A 22,020-nucleotide genomic window follows, 5' to 3' on the forward strand; every position below is an offset into this window, starting at 1 on the left:
AAGATGAAGCAAAACAGGAGAGTCATGGTGGTTTCTATGGAGCTGGCCGGAAGGCGGCCATGAAGAGATGATGAGGACAGGATCAGGAGCAGAAAGGAGAGAGCACAGCCCCACCAAAGCACACCAATCAGAGTCAAACACTTAGCTTGCTTGCAGAGGCAATGAGACAAAAGCAGTTCAGATTTTTGATCTTTTTCTTGGATTCTTGAGGGATAAGTTTTCTTGTGTTCAAGCATGTCCACTCGGCTCTTCTGCTTCCCAGCCCGTGGTTGGTCGGCTTTGACACATCCTCAGACTGAAATAGAAGAAAGACAAACACGCCTTCATGCATCCTCGGACAACACCAAGTTGGCCGATACAGCGACACCAAATGACATAGACACACAATTAAAAATGCCTTTGATGAAATGTTTTGTCATTAGAAAGTAGAAGTATGGAAGCAAGGTTGGTTGCATGAACAAAGGCTCTCTGGGAACGCAGAAGGTGATCAGGTAACAACCAATCAGGTGACAGTATCAACTATCACGTTCGCTTCATTCTTTGCATGGAGTGGAAATAAATCCTTTTTCTATTTCAAATTTGAAGAAATAGTATTTGGAAAGATTGTGTATGTTGACAAACTTCCGACATGTGACAGTCTGTCCTCCAGTATTAGAGTGTTACATAAATAATGGTACAAAACCCCAAACCAGTGAAGTTGGCACGTTGTGTAATTTGTAAATAAAAACAGAATACAATGATTTGCAAATCCTTTTCAACTTATATTCAATTGAATAGACTGCAAAGACAAGATACTTAATGTTCGAACTGAGAAACTTTTTTTTTTTTTTTTTTTCAAATCATTAACTTTGAATTTATGGCTGCAACACATTGCAAAAAAGTTGGCAGAGGGGGCATTTTTACCACTGTGTTACATGGCCTTTCCTTTGAACAATACTCAGTAAACGTTTGGGAACCGAGGAGACCAATTTTTTAAGTGGAATTATTTCCCATTTTTGCTTGATGTACAGCTGGACTCTAGAAAGAGGTTCCGCAGCCTCCTTAGCAGAACCTCCAGGTTTTGTAACAGCTTCTTTCCTCAGCCCGTCAGACTCTTGAACGCATTAAAATAATCCCCTCAATTTCCCCCCAAAAATGGATTAGCTCGCTGGAATATACATACATTATAACATACATCCATAAACGTGGATGCATATGCAAAAGTGCAATATTTATCTGTAAAGAAATCTATTTATTTATATCTGCACCTTATTGCTTTTTTATCCTGCACTACCATGAGCTAATGCAACGAAATTTCGTTCTTATCTGTACTGTAAAGTTCAAATTTGAATGACAATAAAAAGGAAGTCTAACTCTTAAGTTGTGCAACAGTCTAGGGTCTCCGTTGTGGTATTTTAGGCTTCATATTGCGCCCCACACATTTTCAATGGGAGACAGGTCTGAACTACAGGCAGGCCAGTGTAGTACCCGCACTGTTTTACTACAAGCCACGCTGTTGTAACACGTGGCAAGCCACGTGTTACAACATAAAAAGACAAACATAACATAACACGTAACATAGTTACGTAACATACGTAACATAACATAGTTCACGTAACATAGTTACATGTTACAAGTCTCACAGTCACATTGTCTTTCTGAAATAAGCAGGGCGTCCATGATAACGTTGCTTAGATGGCAACATATGTTGCGCCAAATCCTGTATGTACCTTTCAGCATTAATGGTGCCTTTACAGATGTGCAAGTTACCCATGCCATGGGCACAAATACACCCCCATACCATCACAGATGCTGGCTTTTGAACTTTGTACCTAGAACAATCCGGATGGTTCTTTTCCTCTTTGGTCCGGACGACAAAACGTCCACAGTTTCCAAAAACAATTTGAAATGTGGACTTGTCAGACCACAGAACACTTTTCCATTTTGCATCAGTCCATCCTAGATGAGCTCAGGCGCAGCAAAGCCGGCGGAGTTTCTGGGTGTTGTTGATAAATGGCTTTGGCTTTGCATAGTAGACTTTTAACTTGCACTTACAGATGTAGCGACGAACTGTAGTTACTGACAGTGGTTTTCTAAAGTGTTCCTGAGCCCATGTGGTGATATCCTTTACACACTGGTGTCGTTTGTTGATGCAATACCGCCTGAGGGATCAAAGGTCACGGGCATGCTGCTTACCTGCAGTGATTTCTCTAGATTCTCTGAACCTTTTGATGATATTATGGACCGTAGATGGTGAAATCCCTAAATTCCTTGCAATAGCTGGTTGAGAAATGTTGTTCTTAAACTGTTGGACAATTTGCTCACACATGTGTTGACAAAGTGGTGACCCTCGCACCATCCTTGTTTGTAGAATGACTGAACATTTCATGGAAGCTGCTTTTATACCCAATCATGGCACCCACCTGTTCCCAATTAGCCTGTTCACCTGTGGGATGTTCCAAATAAGTGTTTGATGAGCATTCCTAAACTTTCTCAGTCTTTTTTGCCACTTGTGCCAGCTTTTTTTAAACATGTTGCAGGCATCAAATTCTAAATGAGCTAATATTTGCAAAAATAAAGTTTGCCAGTTCCAACGTTAAGTATCTTGTCTTTGCAGTCTATTCAATTGAATAGGATTTGCAAATCATTGTATTCTGTTTTTATTTACGATTTACACAATGTGCCAACTTCACTGGTTTTGTACTTCTCAGGTCATATCAATAAATCAGATATTAGCACCAATAGCACATTTAATAACATGTAGTGTCCAGTAGGTGGTTAACTTCAATCAAGCAAACATTTTCTTTCCTTATTCAGGGCTCTCATAAACCTCCCCTGATCTTATTGTAAACAAACATATTAACAAACTAATTCAGTGTGGCCCGCCACCTGATTCAATGTGGCCTGCCACTTTAAAATGGGGTGGCGAGCCACAATAAAATGGAGGGACGTGCCACAATAAAATGAAGTGGCGGGCCATTTTAAAAAGATGTGGCGGGCCACATTAGAGTAGTGGTGGGCCACACAAAATTACATTGTAGGCCATATTAAATGATATGGCGGGCCAAAATAAAATGATGATTTGGTCCCCGAGCCTTAGACACACAGGTGTGTCTAAGAAAGAAGGCCGTATAAAGTTGGATATCTATGAAAGCAGAGTCTCACAGTCGATACTGATAACCTTTTCAGACAGGACCATTGCATCATGGACCATCATGACGATGCATCATTGGTGTCACATTCTACCTGTATCTCTCAGGAGCCCTGGTAGTTTTCCTGGAAGCGAGCAGTCTCCTCAAAGATGAGTTCCTTCAGCTTCTCCTTGGGAAGATCATCCAGCTCCATGGAGAAGGTGAATGGCTCTTCTGCCACTGGCTACAAAACACAAGAAGAAGTCTTGGTGTTTACAACTTGAATTGGTCCGATACAGGGCTGATATTTCCATGGCTTTACATAACCTTCTGAGATGGGATCAACATGAAGGTGTCAAAGACTAATAAGTAACATGAAGCACCACACCTCATCTGTGGGGTCGTAGTACTGCTCCAGATAAGGGTGGGCCAGTGCCTCCTCAACGCTGATACGCTTGTTGGGGTTAAAGGTCAACATGCGGCCCAGCAGGTCCAGAGCTGCACAACAAGCGACAGGAGAAATACGATATGAAAATAAATGCATGTTCTGTAACATAATGATGCTAGTCCCAACAGTGGAGGCCACATATACAACAATACCAATATTCCATTTGGGGAGAAACTGCGTGTGAATGCTGAAAAGCTGAAACGCTAACAGGTAGCGCACTAGCCAGATAGAATTGTATGACTCCAAAATGAGCTCAAAAAATTATGTCACAGTTAGCATGTGTCAAGTAGTACCAAAATAAATGATTCGGAAGTGAATACCTGCAAGTTAGCCAAAAAAAGCTGGCATGCTAGCGTTAGCATGCTAACAGTTAACATGTGTCAAGTATCAAGTTATATGACCCTGAGGTGTATACCTGCAATATTTCTTCTATATGTTAGCATGCTAATGTTACCACGCAAACATTAGCAAGCTAGCAGTTGACCAACATTGGCAAAGAGCGGTTGGACTTTGGAACGGTTTAAATCGGCTGAGAAATGTGGTAGTAGTAACACTTTCTAGTAGAGAGTAAGTGTTAGGATGAAATGGAACATTTGGGGAAATCAAGGATTAAAAATTTAAAAATAAAATAGAAGCATGAATGTCCTGATAATGTTTGGATAGTGGTAGATCACAGCAGTGGTTTGGTATTTCTAATAATATATATCTGTATCTCTTATATATTCTCAGCATTCATACAAATAAAGAACAAATGCTGGTTCTACTTGCTCGCTGGCAAAAAACGTGCCACTCACTAGCTGGCAAGCAAAAAGCTACTTGCAAGCTGGCAAAAAAGACGCTACTCACTAACTGGCAACCAGAGCGCTACTCGCTAGCTGGCAACCAGGACGCGCTACTTGCTAGCTGGCAACCAAAAAGCTACTTGCAAGCTGGCAAAAAAGTCGCTACCCACTAACTGGCAACCAAAAAGCTACTCACTACTGGCAACCAGAGCGCTACTCGCTAGCTGGCAACCAGGACGCGCTACTCGCTAGCTGGCAACCAGGACGCGCTACTTGCTAGCTGGCAACCAAAAAGTTACTTGCAATCTGGCAAAGAAAGGGCTACTCACTAGCTGGCAACTAGGACGTGTTACTCGCTAGCTGACAACAAACACGCCAATCGCTAGCTGACAGCTAGCACTGCTAATTGCTAGCTGACAATAAGAGCACTAATCCTTAATGAAAATAATAACCTAGCTATTGCCAGCTGCAAACTAAAGTGAGTAGGATAGCATGCCACAGCACATTGGTTCAATGTTAATGTGGATTTCAAGACGCTTACATTTGTGGAAAAACTGTGGACCCCCGTTTGAAAATGTCTGCATTAGATCAACTAAAGAACAATACTTAACCCTTTACTGTTATCTGTTTTGGTAGATATGTACTACTTTAAAATGTGTTGTTAGTCACATAATAAGTAAACTATTTAAGTCAATTATTTAGATGATCTCTTCAGTTCTTTGTGAAGGAGCACAATTCAACAGCAGCAGCAAAACTATGAACTATTTTGTTGTTATTTGATGGTTTCTGTTTGTTCATTACTTTAAAATGTGTTGTTAGACACGTAATAAGCAAACAATCATAATGTTCAGTTCTTTTGAAGGAGCACAATTCAACAGCAGCAGTACAAATATGTGAACTATGCTTTTTCTTGTTATTTGATGGTTTCTGTTTGTTCATGTTCAGGATTACAGAAAGTAATGTATAACTGTGTGGGCCCGGGAAGACCCAACATGGCCAAAGTACAACTGAAGTGCATTTGTCAGCAGTAGGTATCAATACAAGTGTACTCCTTGTTCCTAATTCCTGAGGCTCTAGTGTTGAAATTACATTGTATCTACCCTAAATACTGGACTATAAGCCGCTACATTTTTCCTATGCTTTGAATCCTGCGTCTTATAAAACTGTGCAACTAATTTATGGATTTTTCTTCGTTAACGGCCAAAATGCGAATAGTTTACAAAAAACAAGCAAAGACACTTAAATGGTGTATGTGCTAGGGCGCCATCATTTGGATGAGTTTGCTCACTGCATGTGCTGCAGTGTCTTTCTGTTTAGCTATGAACCGGAAGTACAAGTGCCGTTTGGTCTTCCAGCCATCCATAGCTTTACTACTCGTATGGATTCTTTATTCATCGCCCAAAGCAACGTTTGTAAGTTACAATATATCTGAAACAATTCTTACTTACTAAAGCGTCCCATGTGTGATGTCTATCGGAGTGTTTTCATGCATATTTGTATGTGCTATCTTAATGTAATCAAGCCAGCGTTGTTAGAATTAGCTAATATGCTAACAGGTTTACGAGTGTCTGTGTTAGTATTATTAACTTACAAAGGCATTCTTTGTTTTTGATTCGGTTTTGTAAATTCTCCAAAATGTCACTGTGGAGTAATTGAGTCTGTTTAGCTGATTGGAGAGCTAGCTTGCACAGCTAGTGGATCCATGACGATGACTTCTGTTTTGTTTGATCAACCGTTTTACTGCCGTGTTACAGACACCGTTTGAAAACAATTAAGGTATGTAATGAAGTGAATTATATTTATATAGCGCTTTTCTCTAGTGACTCAAAGCGCTTTACATAGTGAAACCCAATATCTAAGTTACATTTAAACCAGTGTGGGTTGCACTGGGAGCAGGTTGGTAAAGTGTCTTGCCCAAGGACACAACAGCAGTGACTAGGATGGCGGACGCGGGAATCGAACCTGGAACCCTCAAGTTGCTGACATGGCCACTTTACCAACTTTTATAGAATATTTCTGTGTAAATAACTCATTTCACAACGTATACATCCGTATATAGTACGGTGCGGCTAATATATGGAAAATGTTTCAGTCTTCTAAAATTGAGTGGGTGTGGCTTATATACCAGTGCCATTATAATTTGGAAAAGAGGGTATTTTCCACTTTTCTCCCACATTATTTTCCAATCCTACACCAAATTCCTCTACCTTTACAGTCTGCCTTGTAGAAAAGCTTCTCCCATGGGATCTTGGGCTTTTCAGGGAGGGACTGCAGATAGTTCCTGGCTTTCATATTAATGATGCAGTTGAGATCTTCTTGGGATGGAGAGCCAAGGACGCCTGCATAGAGAAGGAGTCACAATCCACTTTAGGTGTCAACTTTCCCGCACCAGGACCCTACGCTCACCCAGAATGTGGTTAAGCTGGTCCAGGTAGTGTTTCCCAGGGAAGATGGGCTTATTGGAGAGCATCTCAGCCAAGATGCAGCCCACTGACCAGATGTCAATAGACTTGGAGTAACCCTGAGGTACACAGCAGCCAGTCAGCAGGTTGACAACACCAGGAGGAGACACACACACACACACACACACACACACACACACACACACACACACACACACACACACACACACACACACACACACACACACACACACACACACACACACACACACACACACACACACACACACACACACACACACACACACACACACACACACACACAAACCTTGGAGTTGAGCATGATTTCTGGAGCCCTGTACCAACGCGTGGCCACGTACTCGGTCAAGAATCCTGTGTGGTCGTGCTCGGGGTCGGCGATCCTCGCCAGGCCGAAGTCACAAATCTGAGGACAACAATCTTTGTGTCATATTTAGAATCCTTCACAGCGCTGTGGAACAAAGTCAATCAACACTGTACTTAACGTACCACTACTTTGACATTTGTGTTATGCTGTCAAGGAAACATGTGATCCACAATCTTGAAGTGAGACAAGACGTCTTTCCCTTGTCTGGTTCTTTTAAAAGGTCATAATCTGATTATTTTCTACATGTAAACACTTTATGCTGTCAAGAAACATTTTTGATCCACAATCTTTAAGTGAGACAAGACGTCTTTCCCTTGTCTATGTGTTTAAAAGGTCATAATTTTCTACATGTAAACACTTACTGGTGCTCTACAGAACATGTCATTTGGCTTCAAATGTTGCACTGATGATGTTCTATACACCATCTTAAATATGCTTTCTGACCCTCTCTTTTTGTGGGCGCTCTTACTTACATGCCTCGACTACATCTGTTCCCCGCCATCTTTGTTGTACTCGTAGTTTTAAGCGCTTCCATAGTGAGTCTACTGACATATACAGTATACTGTACGTTAGAAGAGTAAGCTACTTTGTATAAGAGACGGCAACAGCGTAGGATGCATGTGCATGTATGAGCCAGTCTGCCCCACAACAAGAGGAGACAAAGAAGGAACTTATTGACTACAACTGAATAAAAATGGCGGGCTGGCACAAAGCTCTTTGGGTAAATCTCCATCATATATTGATATATTTACTGACTAAGGCAAAATGTTGCTGATTTTTAAATGCTGCAAATAAATGTTGTATTTTATCTGTAAAAATATTCATATTTACACACAAAAGTACCAAAAATTGGTACCGTATCGGTTAAAATGTGAACGGCATCCATTCCTTTCATCGTGTTATTTTTCAAATAATAATTTTATTCTAAAAGTTTGTATTTATAAAAGGCATGTCGGATGTTGAAATTGTGCTGTTTTGGTCGGCCTGTTTAAATTAAATAATTTCAATGGGTGACATTGATTTGAGATACATGTATTTTGAGTTACAAGCCCCTGGAACCAATGAGTTGCTCATGAGTTGAGGTGCTATTAAGATGCTTGTTTTGTTCATGCTTATGCGTCAGGAATCCTTTTCTACTTTTGGGACAAGCAAATCACTGAAAACATCACAATTTAGTCCGTAACTTTGACATGTCAAGGAGATAACTGTTTGTAGAACTGCGGATATATAAAATATTCCATTTGATTTTTCGTATTTTGAATTTATTGTAAACATGTCAAAACTTCCCAAGCACACATTTTGCGGGAGCGTCCATAAGGAGCGGGAAGAAGCAGGACTTGTCACCCTAAGCAGCAAGAAGGAAAGAAAGAAAAAAAAGAAAGAACAAACTAAAGCCCACGGAATAAAAAATTAATATAACTAATTTGCTGTGTGGACGAGTATGATTAGAGCAAAGGTGCAAAGAATAAAATATGAATATATAACTAATTTGTTGTGTGGATGAGTAGGATTAGCAGCAATGCATGGAGCAAGGAATAAAATATGAATATATAACAAATTTGCTGTGTGGATGAGTATGATTAGTAGCAATAATGCAAGGAATAAAATATTAATATAAACCACATTTACTGAGTAGATAAGTATGATTAGTAGCAATGCATGGTGCAAGGAATACAACATGAATATACAACTAATTTGCTGTGTGGATGAGTATGATTAGTAGCAATGCATGGTGCAAGGAATAAAATATTAATATAAAACCAATTTACTGTGTAGATAAGTATGATTAGTAGCAATGCATGGTGCAAGGAATAAAACATGAATATATAACTAATTTGCTGTGTGGATGAGTATGATTAGTAACAATGTTGCAAAGACTAAAATATGAATATATAACTAATTTGTTGTGTGTATGAGTATGATTAGTAGCAATGCATGGTGCAAGGAAGAAAATATGAATATAAAACCAATTTACTGTGTAGATAAGTATTATTAGTAGCAATGTATGGTGCAAGGAATAAAACATGAATATATAACTAATTTGCTGTGTGGATGAGCATGATTAGTAGCTAGGTGCAAATAATAAAATATGAATATATAACTAATTTGCTGTGTGGATGAGTATGATTAGTAGCAATGCATGGTACAAGGAAGAAAATACGAATATTAGAGATGTCCGATAATGGCCTTTTTACCAATGTCCGATATTCCAATATTGTCCAACTCTTAATTACCGATACCGATATCAACCGATACCGATATATACAGTTGTGGAATTAACACATTATTATGCCTAATTTTGTTGTGATGCCCCGCTGGATGCATTAAACAATGTAACAAGGTTTTCCAAAATAAATCAACTCAAGTTATGGAAAAAAATGCCAACAAGACACTGGCATACTTATCATTGAAGTCACAAAGTGCATTACATTTTTTAACATGCCTCAAAAGAATAACAGTGCAATACTTTTTCATAACATTGTCACTACTGCCTAGTTTCTCTAATTATATTCTTATTTTACTGTTATATTTTTATTCTCATTGTTGCTTTTTATTTTTATTGTAATGTTTTTCTATTCTGTTTCCATTTATACCCCCATTATTTACTTTTTACTTTTTAAATTCGATCTCAATTCTGTACACTGCTGCTGGAATTTTTATTTTCCTGAGGGAACTCTCCTGAAGGAATCAATAAAGTACTATCTATCTATCTATCCCAGGGGTCGGCAACCCGCGGCTCTTTGATCACTCTGATGCGGCTCAGCAGCTTACTTGCTTAACCCCCCAATTTTCCCGTGAGACTTCCGGATTTCAGTGCCTCTCGCAGAAACCTCCCGGGATTAATATTCACCGATTTTCACCCTTACAGCTATAATAAGGGCGTGCCATGATGGTACAACATTTGGCGCTCTCTACAATCTGTATTAACAGCGTGCCAGCCCAACACTTGTTATACATCTTCTGCTTCCACATGTACGTGACAGCAAGGCATACTTTGTCAACAGCCACACAGGTTACACTGACGGTGACCATATAAAACAACTTGAACACTCTTACTAATAATGCGCCACACTTTGAACCAAAACCAAACAAGAATGACAAACACATTTCGGGAGAACATATTAGTAGCTATGGTGTAAGGAATAAAATATGAATATATAACTAATTTGCTGTGTGGATGAGTATGATTAGTAGCAATGCATGGTGCAAGGAAGAAAATATGAATATATAACTAATTTGCTGTGTGGATGAGTATGATTAGTAGCTATGTTACAAGGAATAAAATATGAATTTATAACTCATTTGCTGTGTGGATGAGATGATTAGTAGCAATGCATGGTGCAAGGAATAAAATATGAATATATAAATAATTTGCTGTGTTGATGAGTATGATTAATAGAAATGCAAGGTGCAAGGAATAAAATATGAATATACAACTAATTTGCTGTGTGGATGAGTATGATTAGTAGCAATGCATGGTGCAAGGAATAAAATATGAATATATAACTAATTTGCTGTGTTGATGAGTATGATTAGTAGAAATGCAAGGTGCAAGGAATAAAATATGAATATACAACTAATTTGCTGTGTGGATGAGTATGATTAGAAGCAATGCATGGTGCAAGGAATAAAATATGAATATCTGAAATCATTTGCTGTGTAAATGAGTACCATTAGGATCAATGCATGGTGCAACACTGCTCATGGAGACTTACGCTGGAGGACTGAATGTATTTTTGTGCTGCTTTTGTTCTCCTCCCACATGATGGCTTAATCCCAGCTTGAAGTTTGGCTAATGGGAGCTCACACGAGCAACACACGACAGATGGAGGCCCAGTCTTCATCCATGCCATCGTTAGGAGTGACACTCAAGTATCTGCTCTTCATACCTTCTAAACTAGATGAAACCACCTCACAACCTGCAACATGGACACTTTCAAGCTTTATCACGATTTTCTACACCAAAAATAATTTAGTATTATTACTCCTCAGCCCACAGTTTTCATCTGTTTGGCATCAGAACGTTGGGCTCGACCGGGAATCGTGAGTTCCCCAAAAACATCTTAAAAATACATCGCAGATTACCCAGAATTCCTGATTTTCCGGGCCATTTTTCCATTGAAAATGAATGGACCATTTTTTTAAACTTCCACAACCGATTAGACTGCCCTACCATCCACACACTCTTCTCACCTTGGACAATCAAATTAACATTTTCAATATAAAAAAAAATTCCAGGAATTCCTGATTTACCAAAGCCCTATTTTCACGTCTTCCTGAAAAGTTTTCACAGTCCCCTTTTTACAACCAATTCCAACCATTCCACCTTCAAAACATTCGAGGGACAACACATTTTCCTATTTTGTTTTCAGCACGGTGGAAGAGAGGGGGTTAGTCACATCACAATACGAAGGTCCTGGGTTTGATCCTGCGCTCGGGATCTTTCTGTGTGGAGTTTGCATGTTCTCCCCGTGACCGCGTGGGTTCCCTCCGGGTACTCCGGCTTCCTCCCACCTCCAAAGACATGCACCTGGGGATAGGTTGATTGGCAACACTAAATTGGCCCTAGTGTGTGAATGTTGTCTGGCTATCTGTGTTGGCCCTGCGATGAGGTGGCGACTTGTGCCTTCCGCCCGATTGTAGCTGAGATAGACTCCAGCGCCCCCCGCAACCCCAAAGGGAATAAGCGGTAGAAAATGGATGGATGGACAAATTCACAGTTTTCCCGAAATTCCAGGAAATTTCGAAATACCTATTGTCAATTCAAACTGTTGCCGTCAACATTTTTCAACCGAATCCAAAAATTCCAACACCAACCCATTCATATCATCTAGGACAATTGTGTTAGTAGGGCTGGGCGATATGGCCTTTTATTAATATCTCGATATTTTTAGGCCAGACTACAAATTACAAAAAGTAGCAGCACTTTTGCCGCACACTTGACATATTACGGTTGTCTGTTCGACATCTTGCAGCTTGAAGCCAAACCACCGGCAGACGATGGACCACGTGCTGTTTTTCTTGGGAATTAATTCTTCTTCCTTCATTTGTTACCAGATTCCAGGTTTTCCCTGAATTTTCTCCCCGTTGACAATGACTGTGCATTATACAATCTACAACCCCTGGACATTTAAACATTTAACTTCCACTCACGCGTATCAGCGGCTTGCGCACATAGAACATTCACACGCAATTCCTACCGGGAAAAAAAAGTTAAGTTTTTCTTTTCAAAGGGCATGTTAGATGTTCAAATTGCGCTGTTTTGGCCAGGGCCAAAGGCCTTGATTTGAGATACAAGTGTTTGAGTTACGAACCAATTGAGCTCATAAGTTGAGGTACTACTGAGCTGGTGTTCTTTGAGATCTCAAACAAAGACCTATAAGACCATAGCCATTTCTGGGCATTTCTTTATCAAATAGGAAAAATTCCCTCAACAATTGGAAGGTTTGGCGTCATGTGACGTGGTGCAGGGCATAGAGCGGCCTACCTTGAGGTCACAAGTGGTGTTGATGAGCAGGTTGGAGGGCTTGAGGTCCCGGTGCAACACGTTGGCAGAGTGGATATACTTGAGTCCTCGCAGGATCTGGTAGAGGAAATAGCAGACGTGGTCGTTGCTCAGCCTCTGGCTCTTGAGCAGCTTGTACAGGTCTGTCTCCATCAGCGTCTGCACGATGTAGCTGGGGGACACTCGGGTCAAGGAAGACTTGGTCAATAACCAGCTTAAAACAGAAAACTTTTTCAAATTTTTTTGAAATCAGACCATATTCATAACAGAAGAACAAGTAAAAAACAAGGAAAAGAGAACAAAGAAGAAACCCAAAGAAAAACCTGAAATAAAGAACAAAAAGGTCTTAACCTTACCATACATACGGTCATAACTGACACAATACAGCGGGTCATGAAAAAACACAAAATAAACAACAGTTCAACCTCACACAAAAACAAGACAGTTACTTGTACATCCAAAAAACAAAATAGAACAAGACAAGAAATGCAATGTCATTTACGAAATCATGTAAAACAATCATACATGGGAGAAACATGGAGGACATTTAACACAAAGAAGAAAGAACATCAGAAAGAATGCGAAAAAGAGACAACTGGAAGGTTTACAATTAGCCTAAAACAAAAATCTGAACCGGAAATCTTAACATCAGCCATATCAGATCATTGTAAAATAAATAACCACATCACGGACCGGGACAACGGCAAAATCATCAGGACAGAAAGTAACAAATTAAAACGATGGATTAAGGAGGCGATCGAACTGAGGAAGCGGCCCAAGGAAACCATCAATCGGGATGAGGGAGCATTCATGCTCTCGCATACCTGGGACTCCCTCCTCCATTAACCATCAAGCGGGGGGGTGACCCTTCTGAAGAAGACTGCAAATAACAGTCGAAACATGTCAGGTAAACTTCAACACCATCCTCCCTGGACAGCTACGAGTAGGGATGATGTTTGATAAGAAATTATCGAGTTCGAGCCCATTACCGAATCCTCTTATCGAACCGATTCCTTAGCGAATCTCTTATCGAATCCAGATAGGCTGTTGTATATGGAAAAAAACACAATATTTGGTTTAACAAAAGCTCACTTTTATTTTATAAGAAAAATAAATAAATAAATAAATATTGACTGTTACCCCCCTAAAAAAAAAAAAAAAATTAGACTGTTGTTACCCAAAGTATATTAATTGGGATTTTTCAGAAAATATATACAGTAACACAAAAACAACCTGTCTCTGTGATCACTATAGGTGTATAAATAATAATATAGTGTTAAATAAAATCAGTCCCTTGGGCACAAAACTGAAAATAATACAGCTCTCCAAAAAGTGCACTTCTGCTGCTATTGGAACATACTAACTACACACACTATGACACTAAGAACACCACAGTCATCAATCAACAATTCTTCTCCCCTTACATGAGAGCGAAGCCTGGCAATAATTGCATATTGTTCTGCCCTCACTATACGTGTTGAGGTTATACAGCTTGGCAGACAGCTAACAAACAATCCAAAGCAGATTAATCCATTCAGGCTCTTTATTGTTGTTGATCTTGCTTTGTCTTTTACTATCTTTACTTTTGTCTTGCACTGGACTGTTTTTTTTTTTTTAAACTGAAATACACACAATGAAAAATGTATAAGCTATGTGATTCAATTAACATACTGAAATGTAATACACAATATGTAAATATTAGCTTCACACAAATATATACTGGCAGCCATTTTAAGTCCTCAAAACAACCATTGAAACAGTGCACAAAAATCGTTTTTCAGTAAACTTCTTAGTATCAAACTTAACCACTTTCCACCTTCATATTGAGTTACATAAACAAGTTAAACAGTTTACTTAAAGACTTATATTTTCCAAGGCTTGTAAGAGCTAACAACTTGTCTACTTCTCAATTGTCTCATGAACTTAACTGAGTCGCCAACCCGGAAGTGCCCAAACTAATGACGAGTAGTATTTTCATATCGCCACAAGGTGCCACTAAGAGTCTACAATCAAATGGGCATAACATTGCGGTCCCACAGGGCATTTCCTGTACGTGGGAAGGGATTTGTTCCCAGGGATTCGAATAAAGAACCAACTCTTTTTCTTTACTATAGTAGCCTCGATAACAGGAACCGGTTCTCAAAAAGGGATTCGAGTCCATGGAATCGGTTCTTTTCTTATCGAACAACCGGGAGAACCGATTTCGAACATCATCCCAAGCTACGAGACAAGCTCTACCAGCTCAGCGTGCCCGACTCCCTCTGCAGTTGGATCAATGACTTCCTGACAGACCGAAGACAGCACGTGCGGCTGAGGAAGATTGTCTCGGACAGTCGAACCACAAACCATGGTACTCCTCAGGGCTGTATACTTTTCCCCTGGCTCTTCTCCCTGTATACAAACTACTGCACCTCCAGTCCGTAAAGCTGCTGAAGTTTGCGGACAACACTAGCCTCTTCGGGCTCATCTCGGATGGCGACAAGCCCGCCTACAGGAGAGAGGTGGACCGAATGGCGTCCTGGTGCAGCCTCAACAACCTGTAGCTGAACGCCCAGAAAACAGTGGAGATGATCTTGGACTTCAGGAAAGTCAAAGCCCCACTTTGGAGGGGGACGTGGCCTGCGGGCCTGCAGCGGAACGGGGTGTGCCAGGACCGGCCTCGAAGTCAGCGACAGGTGCGTAGATGGCCCACCTGGCCCTTGCTATCTAATCATCTGTCGCTGTATAAGCAGCAACCGGGAGGCGAGACGTGGGTGGAGCTGGAGCAAGAGCGAGAGAGACAAAAGACAATTGCTGGAAAGCAACCCACAGACTTATTGCAAAATAAAACTGTGTTGTGAACCTGAACCAGGCTGTCATGTCGATGCTTGTGGCCCAGCAAGGACAAATCCTGCAAGCGCTGGCGGACCGGGTGGGAACGGCACGGCCAAAAGCAGCGGCCGTCGCCATACAGCGCATGGGGGAGGAGGAGGACCCCCATGCATTCTTGGACATTTTTATGGCCAAAGGAGGAGCGGGGAGTACGTCTCCTGCCGTTGCGCAGAAGGCGCAGAGAGCGGCGCTCAGCCTACCGGCGGCCTCCCGCGTACACTTCCCGGACCTGAGGAGGGCGGTGCTGGACCGGACCGGGTGCACCACCGACGCTGGTTCCGGACGATGCGCCTGGGGACGGAGGACCGCCCGTTCGTGCTGGGTCAACGGCTCCATGAAGCAGCGACGCGCTGGCTGCAGCCAAGGAAGGGAGACGACCAGGTGATGGAGCAGTTCCTGGGGGTGATCCCGACGCGGACGGCAACCTGGGTCCGTTATCACCCCCCGAGACCTGGCAGCGGCGGTGACCCTCGCCGAGGACCACCTGGCGGTGCACCGCGAGGCGCGACCGGCACCCACACCGCGCGGACCAAGCGCGCAGTGGAAGGCGGAGGTATCGCCGGTCCCACGGCGCTGCGCACGTGACTCTCCTTCTGTTCTATCTCCACAGAACCCTCCCGCCCAGCACCGGCACCGCGCAGAGCGAGAGAGCAGAGGGAGGCGAAGAACTTGTGTGTGGATGCTCGCTCGCAGGTCCCGAATGCTGCAAATACGGTACTTCCCGCGCAGACGGCCCCTCAAATGCCTGGGCAGGCGTGCTGGAGGCGTGGGCGGCCCGGTCACGTCCGTCAGGGACCTCCGCGGGTGGAAGTGAGGCAGGTGATCCGGGTGGCCGGCCCTCCGGTGCCCTCCTTCGGCCCGGGTTAGACGTACTGTATACCGGTAAGGATACAAGGGGGTACATACCGGGCGATGGTGGATTTGGGCTGCGAGCAGTCCATGATCCACCAGAACCTGGTTCGACCCAGGGCTTTGAGGCAGGCAGCACGGGTGAGAATTAGATGTGTTCATGGGAATGTGCACAAATACCCTGTGGTGCCGGTGGAAATTCAATACGGCGAGCAAAAGCATAGTGTCAAGGTTGCTGTAAGTGCGCACCTTACGCACCCCGTAATTCTGGGTACAAATTGGCCGGCGTTTAACCATTTAGTGACACAATGTGTAGGGGTGCTTTCACCGCCCGTAGAAAAGGGGAATATTCGCACGGTTCTCAGCGGCGACGCGGGTTCATCCGACACTGCCGAGGGGGAAGCCCCCCCCGGCCTCCCACTGGCACCCTACGGAGGATTTCCCCCTCGAGCAGTCCCGAGATGTCACTCTGCGCACGGCCTGGGACCAGGTGGTTTCCATCGATGGTCAGCTGCTGCGCCCGGGAACAGCGCGAGTATTCCCTCATTTTGCAATCATTAGGGATAGATAATACCGAGTGAGCCGGGACACTCAGACAGGAGAAGAAATCACCCAGTTGTTGGTGCCGAAACGCCGTGGGTAAATTATTTTTCAGGCGGCGCACGTCAACCCCTTGGCTGGCCACATGGGGTATGATAAGACACTCAATCGGGTAATGGTCCGATTCTATTGGCCGGGCATCCGGGCAGACGTGCACCGCTGGTGTGCTGCCTGCCCGGACTGCCAGCTGGTCAATCCGGCGGCCACCACCAAGGCGCCCTTGCGGCCATTACCACTCATGGAGGTCCCATTTGAAAGGATTGGTATGGACCTCATCGGACCATTCCACCCGAGCACACAGGGATATCGTTTTGAGCTAGTCCTGATGGATTACGCAACTCGTTATCCCGAAGCAGTGCCGCTGCGCTCCATCTCTGCAAAGAGTGTAGCACAAGCGCTGCTTCAGGTCATCTCCGGAGTCAGAATCCCGAAAGAGATTCTGACTGACGCACGATAAAAGAACTATTCGGATTATTGGGAATTAAGGCGATCCGAACCAGCATATACCTCCCGCAAAATGACGGGCTGGTGGAGCGGCTGAATAAGACGCTGAAAACCATGATCCATAAGTTTACGCACGAGGACAAACCAAATTGGGATAAATGGTTGGAGCCCCTACTGTTTGCAATGGGGGAGGTACCCCAGGCCTCCACAGGGTTTTCCCCTTTTGAATTATTATACGGCAGGAAGCCGCACAGGGTTTTGGACATAATTAAAGAAAGCTGAGAGGAGGGTCCAAGCCCCAGCAAAAATGTAATTCAATACGTCATGGACCTGCGAGCAAAATTCCACAAAGTGGGGCACTTGTCACGCGAGAATTTGCTTCGGGCCCAGAATTTGCTCCGGGCCCAGAATTTGCTCCGGTTTAACAGGGGGACTCAGCTAAGGAAATTTTCACCGGGAGAAAAAGTGCTTGTGTTACTTCCAACGTCCAGCTCGAAATTACTCGCCAGGTGGCAAGGACCCTTTGTGGTCACACAGCAAGTGGGTGATGTAGATTATGAGGTCCGGCACTCGGACCGGGGCGGAGACACTCAAATTTACCATTTAAACCTTCTGAAGGCATGGAAGGAGGCGGAGCCTGTTTCCATGGTGACGATGGTCGGGGAGGAGTTCGGGCCAGAGATCCCGCGCTCTGCCCCGCCCTCCCACCTCCTCTGTGATAATCAGCTCCAAGCTTGCCAAGCTCCAGCAGCGCTTTTCTGATGTGTTCTCCCCTCGGCACGGCCGCACGAACCTCATCCAGCATCACATTGAGACCAGGTGTTACGGGGCGGTCTCGGCCCTACAGACTCCCCGAACACAAACGCAAAGTGGTTCGGGAGGAATTAAAATCCATGCTGGAGTTGGGGGTAATAGAAGAAATCGCACAGTGCGTGGTGCAGCCCCATCGTTCTGGTAGGGAAGAAGGATGGGATTCGTCATTCATCACTCCACGCAACGTTTGTAAGTTTTACAATATAACTAAAACAATTCTTACTTACTAAACCGTCCCGTGTACGATGTCTGTAGGAGTGTTTTCATGCATATTTGTACGTGTTATCGTAATGCAATGAAGCATTTACAAGTGTCTGTGTTAGTACTATTACTAGGGATGTCCCGATCAGATATTTGGATCGGATCGGCCGTCAATATTTGCCAAAAAATGCGTATTGGCAAGGCATGGGAAAATGCCGATCCAGATCCAGTTTTAAAAAAAATTACGGTCCGTGTTTTCCAACGCACCGATAATAATAATGCATTCCACTTTTCTGCTGCTCCCTAAATTCCGTTCCGCATTTTCCAGCACACCTTCAACACATCCACAGGTCTGTGTTCTAACCTTTAAGACGGCCATGTGAATTAAAAGTTACCGGTAAAAATGTCAGCTGTCTCAGTGCGATATAGAAAATGACTATATGATGATATTGGAGTATACGTTCTCACGCAGTTGCTTTTAGCTGCTGGCATTACACTACAGGCTCTCCTCACTCTTTCTTGTCTCTCCTTCTCACAGACAGACAAGCGCAGTCACATACTGTCACGTCATACGCCCTCTCCCAGCAGAGAGGTAGCAGCATGGCTAACATTAGCTGTGATGCTAGCGTAGCCGTGTGAGCGGTAACACGAATGAAGGAAGAAATAATTAATTCCCAAGAAAAACAGCAGGGGGTCTATCATCTGGCGGTGGTTTGGATTCAAGTGGGAATATGTCGAACAGACAACCGTAATTTGTCAAGTGTGGGGCAAAAGCGTTGCTATAAAAAGTAGCATTACTGCTAATATGTAGCATCATTTGAAAAGTCCCCTGCTAGAGAATGAAAAGTGTTTGAAACTCCGCACGTCAACATCTCCGTTCGGTGCCACACGCCCACACCATCAAAATGCCGAGGCAAACATTTCCAGATCAACACCGTATGAAAAAAATAGTGATTTTTTTTAGTTGTGATTTCCTTCTCTGCATGAAAGTTTAAAAGTAGCATATATTAATGTAGTATGAAGAAGAATGTTTTAATGTAGACACATAGAATCATCATACTGCTGTGATTATTCAAGGCTCAGGCAAAATATCCACATATATATCGTGTATCGCGATATGGCCTTAAAATATCGCGATATTTAAAAAGGGCCATATCGCCCAGCCCTAGTTCAATGATGCCATTTCTGTTTGTCGTGTATAATTTTGTCTATTTTGTGTTTATCCTTGAATAAACAGGTCAGTTTCTTGTTACCAACCATTGTGTATTATTGGCTAACGTTAGCTGTGATGCTAGCGTAGCCGTGTGAGCGGTAACACGAATGAAGGAAGAAATAATTAATTCCCAAGAAAAACAGCAGGGGGTCTATCGTCTGGCGGTGGTTTGGATTCAAGTGGGAATATGTCGAACAGACAACCGTAATTCGTCAAGTGTGGGGCAAAAGCGTTGCTATAAAAAGTAGCATTACTGCTAATATGTAGCATCATTTGAAAAGTCCCCTGCTAGAGAATGAAAAGTGTTTGAAACTCCGCACGTCAACATCTCCGTTCGGTGCCACACGCCCACACCATCAAAATGCCGAGGCAAACATTTCCAGATCAACACCGTATGAAAAAAATAGTGATTTTTTTTAGTTGTGATTTCCTTCTCTGCATGAAAGTTTAAAAGTAGCATATATTAATGTAGTATGAAGAAGAATGTTTTAATGTAGACACATAGAATCATCATACTGCTGTGATTATTCAAGGCTCAGGCAAAATATCCACATATATATCGTGTATCGCGATATGGCCTTAAAATATCGCGATATTTAAAAAGGGCCATATCGCCCAGCCCTAGTTCAATGATGCCATTTCTGTTTGTCGTGTATAATTTTGTCTATTTTGTGTTTATCCTTGAATAAACAGGTCAGTTTCTTGTTACCAACCATTGTGTATTATTAAAACTCACCTAATTCAGCTGGCTAGTTGTTATCAAGAGTACTAAAACCCTTTTCAACATGAATCTGACAACTAAGTAGGCTAAATAACTTAAAACTTTAATACATGCTCGGATAGGCCACTATGGTATCGGATCGGAAGTGCAAAAACAACATCGGTATCGGATCGGATGTGCAAAAACCTGGATCGGGACATCCCTAATTATTACCTTACAATGGCATTCTTTTTGTATTATTTCAGTTTCACAAATTCCTCAGTAAATTAACCAAAACGTCACCGTGGAGTTATTGAGTCTGTTCAGCTGATTGGAGAGCTAACTTGCACAGGACGATGACTTTTGTTTTGTTTGATCAGCAGTTTTACAGCCGTGTTACAGACACTGTTTGGAAACAATTACAGAATATTTCTGTGGATATAACTAATTTCACAACGTATATAACTGCAGCTTATAGTCCGGTGCAGCTAATATTTTTGTTCCCTGAAATTTGTTGGGTGCAGTTTATATACCGGTGCGTTGTATAGTCCAGAAAATAGGGTAATTGCAACAAGCCATAAGGCGTAGGCTTAAATAAACGTTAAAAGTGACCAAAAAGTCACAGTAACACTGACTTGAAGACAAACTAAGTACAATACAGACACGAGATGCATTTGCTTTTTTGCCTCTCCACTGGAAATGAGGAGTATGTTGACCCTGACCGATATTTTTGACAAAAAAAGTTTGGAAGTTAACAAGCCACCAAGGTGCATGCAGTGCCTTGATAATTTTCTAAAAGGCGCACAGGCAGAAAAGAGACGTACTGTTCTGATTAAATGGATTATCAGTACATGAGCTTCCTTCTTAGTAGGCCAGCTGGGCTCTCAAGCTAGAATTGTAAATACAAAACCATGAGACTGTGCCTTCGAGTGTCATGAATGTATTTGCCATTGCAGGAGAGGCGTGTTCGTGCGCACGTAAACAGAAAGCGGAGGATGAAAGGATACACATCTCTCATGTTGTCGATGTGCCGAGCCCTCAGGATGTCGTTGATGCCGATGATATTCTCGTGGTTGAAACGCAGCAGAATCTTGATTTCTCTCAGCGTGCGCTGGCAGTACGTCTGGTGCTCAAACGGGCTGATCTTCTTGATGGCCACACGCTGGTTGGTCACGTGGTCCAGGGCAGAGCTGCGTGTCCAGGACAAATCACAGCTCATGTTACAGAGTGCAGGGTTGGTACCAGGAACGGAGCTGACGAGAAGTAGGGAGTGGCTGAAGAGTGTGCACTGCAGAGACCAGAATGGAGGTGTAGGTGTGCACACCTACAAGAGTGCAGGAGGTACACTCGATCTGTTTGGAGTGGTGTAGGAGGGAAGACGGGACCAGGGCAAGCTTATGAAATACAGTATGTGTATCGGAAAAATATTTTCTTGGGCCATACAGGTAAAAGCCAGTAAATTAGAATATTTTGAAAAACTTGATTTATTTCAGTAATTGCATTCAAAAGGTGTAACTTGTACATTATATTTATTCATTGCACACAGACTGATGCATTCAAATGTTTATTTCATTTAATTTTGATGATTTGAAGTGGCAACAAATGAAAATCCAAAATTCCGTGTGTCACAAAATTAGAATGTTACTTAAGGCTAATACAAAAAAGGGATTTTTAG

At 42.6% G+C, this 22,020-nt stretch overlaps 1 protein-coding gene across 1 annotated transcript in view; it reads right to left on the minus strand.

Annotated features, from left to right (window-relative positions):
* The window catches only part of mapk3 (mitogen-activated protein kinase 3), a 37,876-nt gene that overhangs the window by 1,421 nt on the left and 14,435 nt on the right, over positions 1-22,020 (minus strand). The window contains exons 2-9 of the mRNA XM_061973964.2: positions 21,353-21,535; positions 12,637-12,826; positions 7,071-7,187; positions 6,747-6,861; positions 6,548-6,679; positions 3,499-3,608; positions 3,226-3,354; positions 1-295 (exon numbers count right to left, since the gene is read on the minus strand). The exon at positions 1-295 is cut by the window's left edge and continues 1,421 nt beyond it. Of these exons, the coding sequence (XP_061829948.1) occupies positions 3,235-3,354; positions 3,499-3,608; positions 6,548-6,679; positions 6,747-6,861; positions 7,071-7,187; positions 12,637-12,826; positions 21,353-21,535 (967 nt within the window). The 3' untranslated portion in view covers positions 1-295; positions 3,226-3,234. The remainder of the gene's footprint in view (positions 296-3,225; positions 3,355-3,498; positions 3,609-6,547; positions 6,680-6,746; positions 6,862-7,070; positions 7,188-12,636; positions 12,827-21,352; positions 21,536-22,020) is intronic.

Source organism: Nerophis lumbriciformis, linkage group LG22 (genome assembly GCF_033978685.3).
Source record: "Nerophis lumbriciformis linkage group LG22, RoL_Nlum_v2.1, whole genome shotgun sequence".
Taxonomy (NCBI): domain Eukaryota; kingdom Metazoa; phylum Chordata; class Actinopteri; order Syngnathiformes; family Syngnathidae; genus Nerophis; species Nerophis lumbriciformis.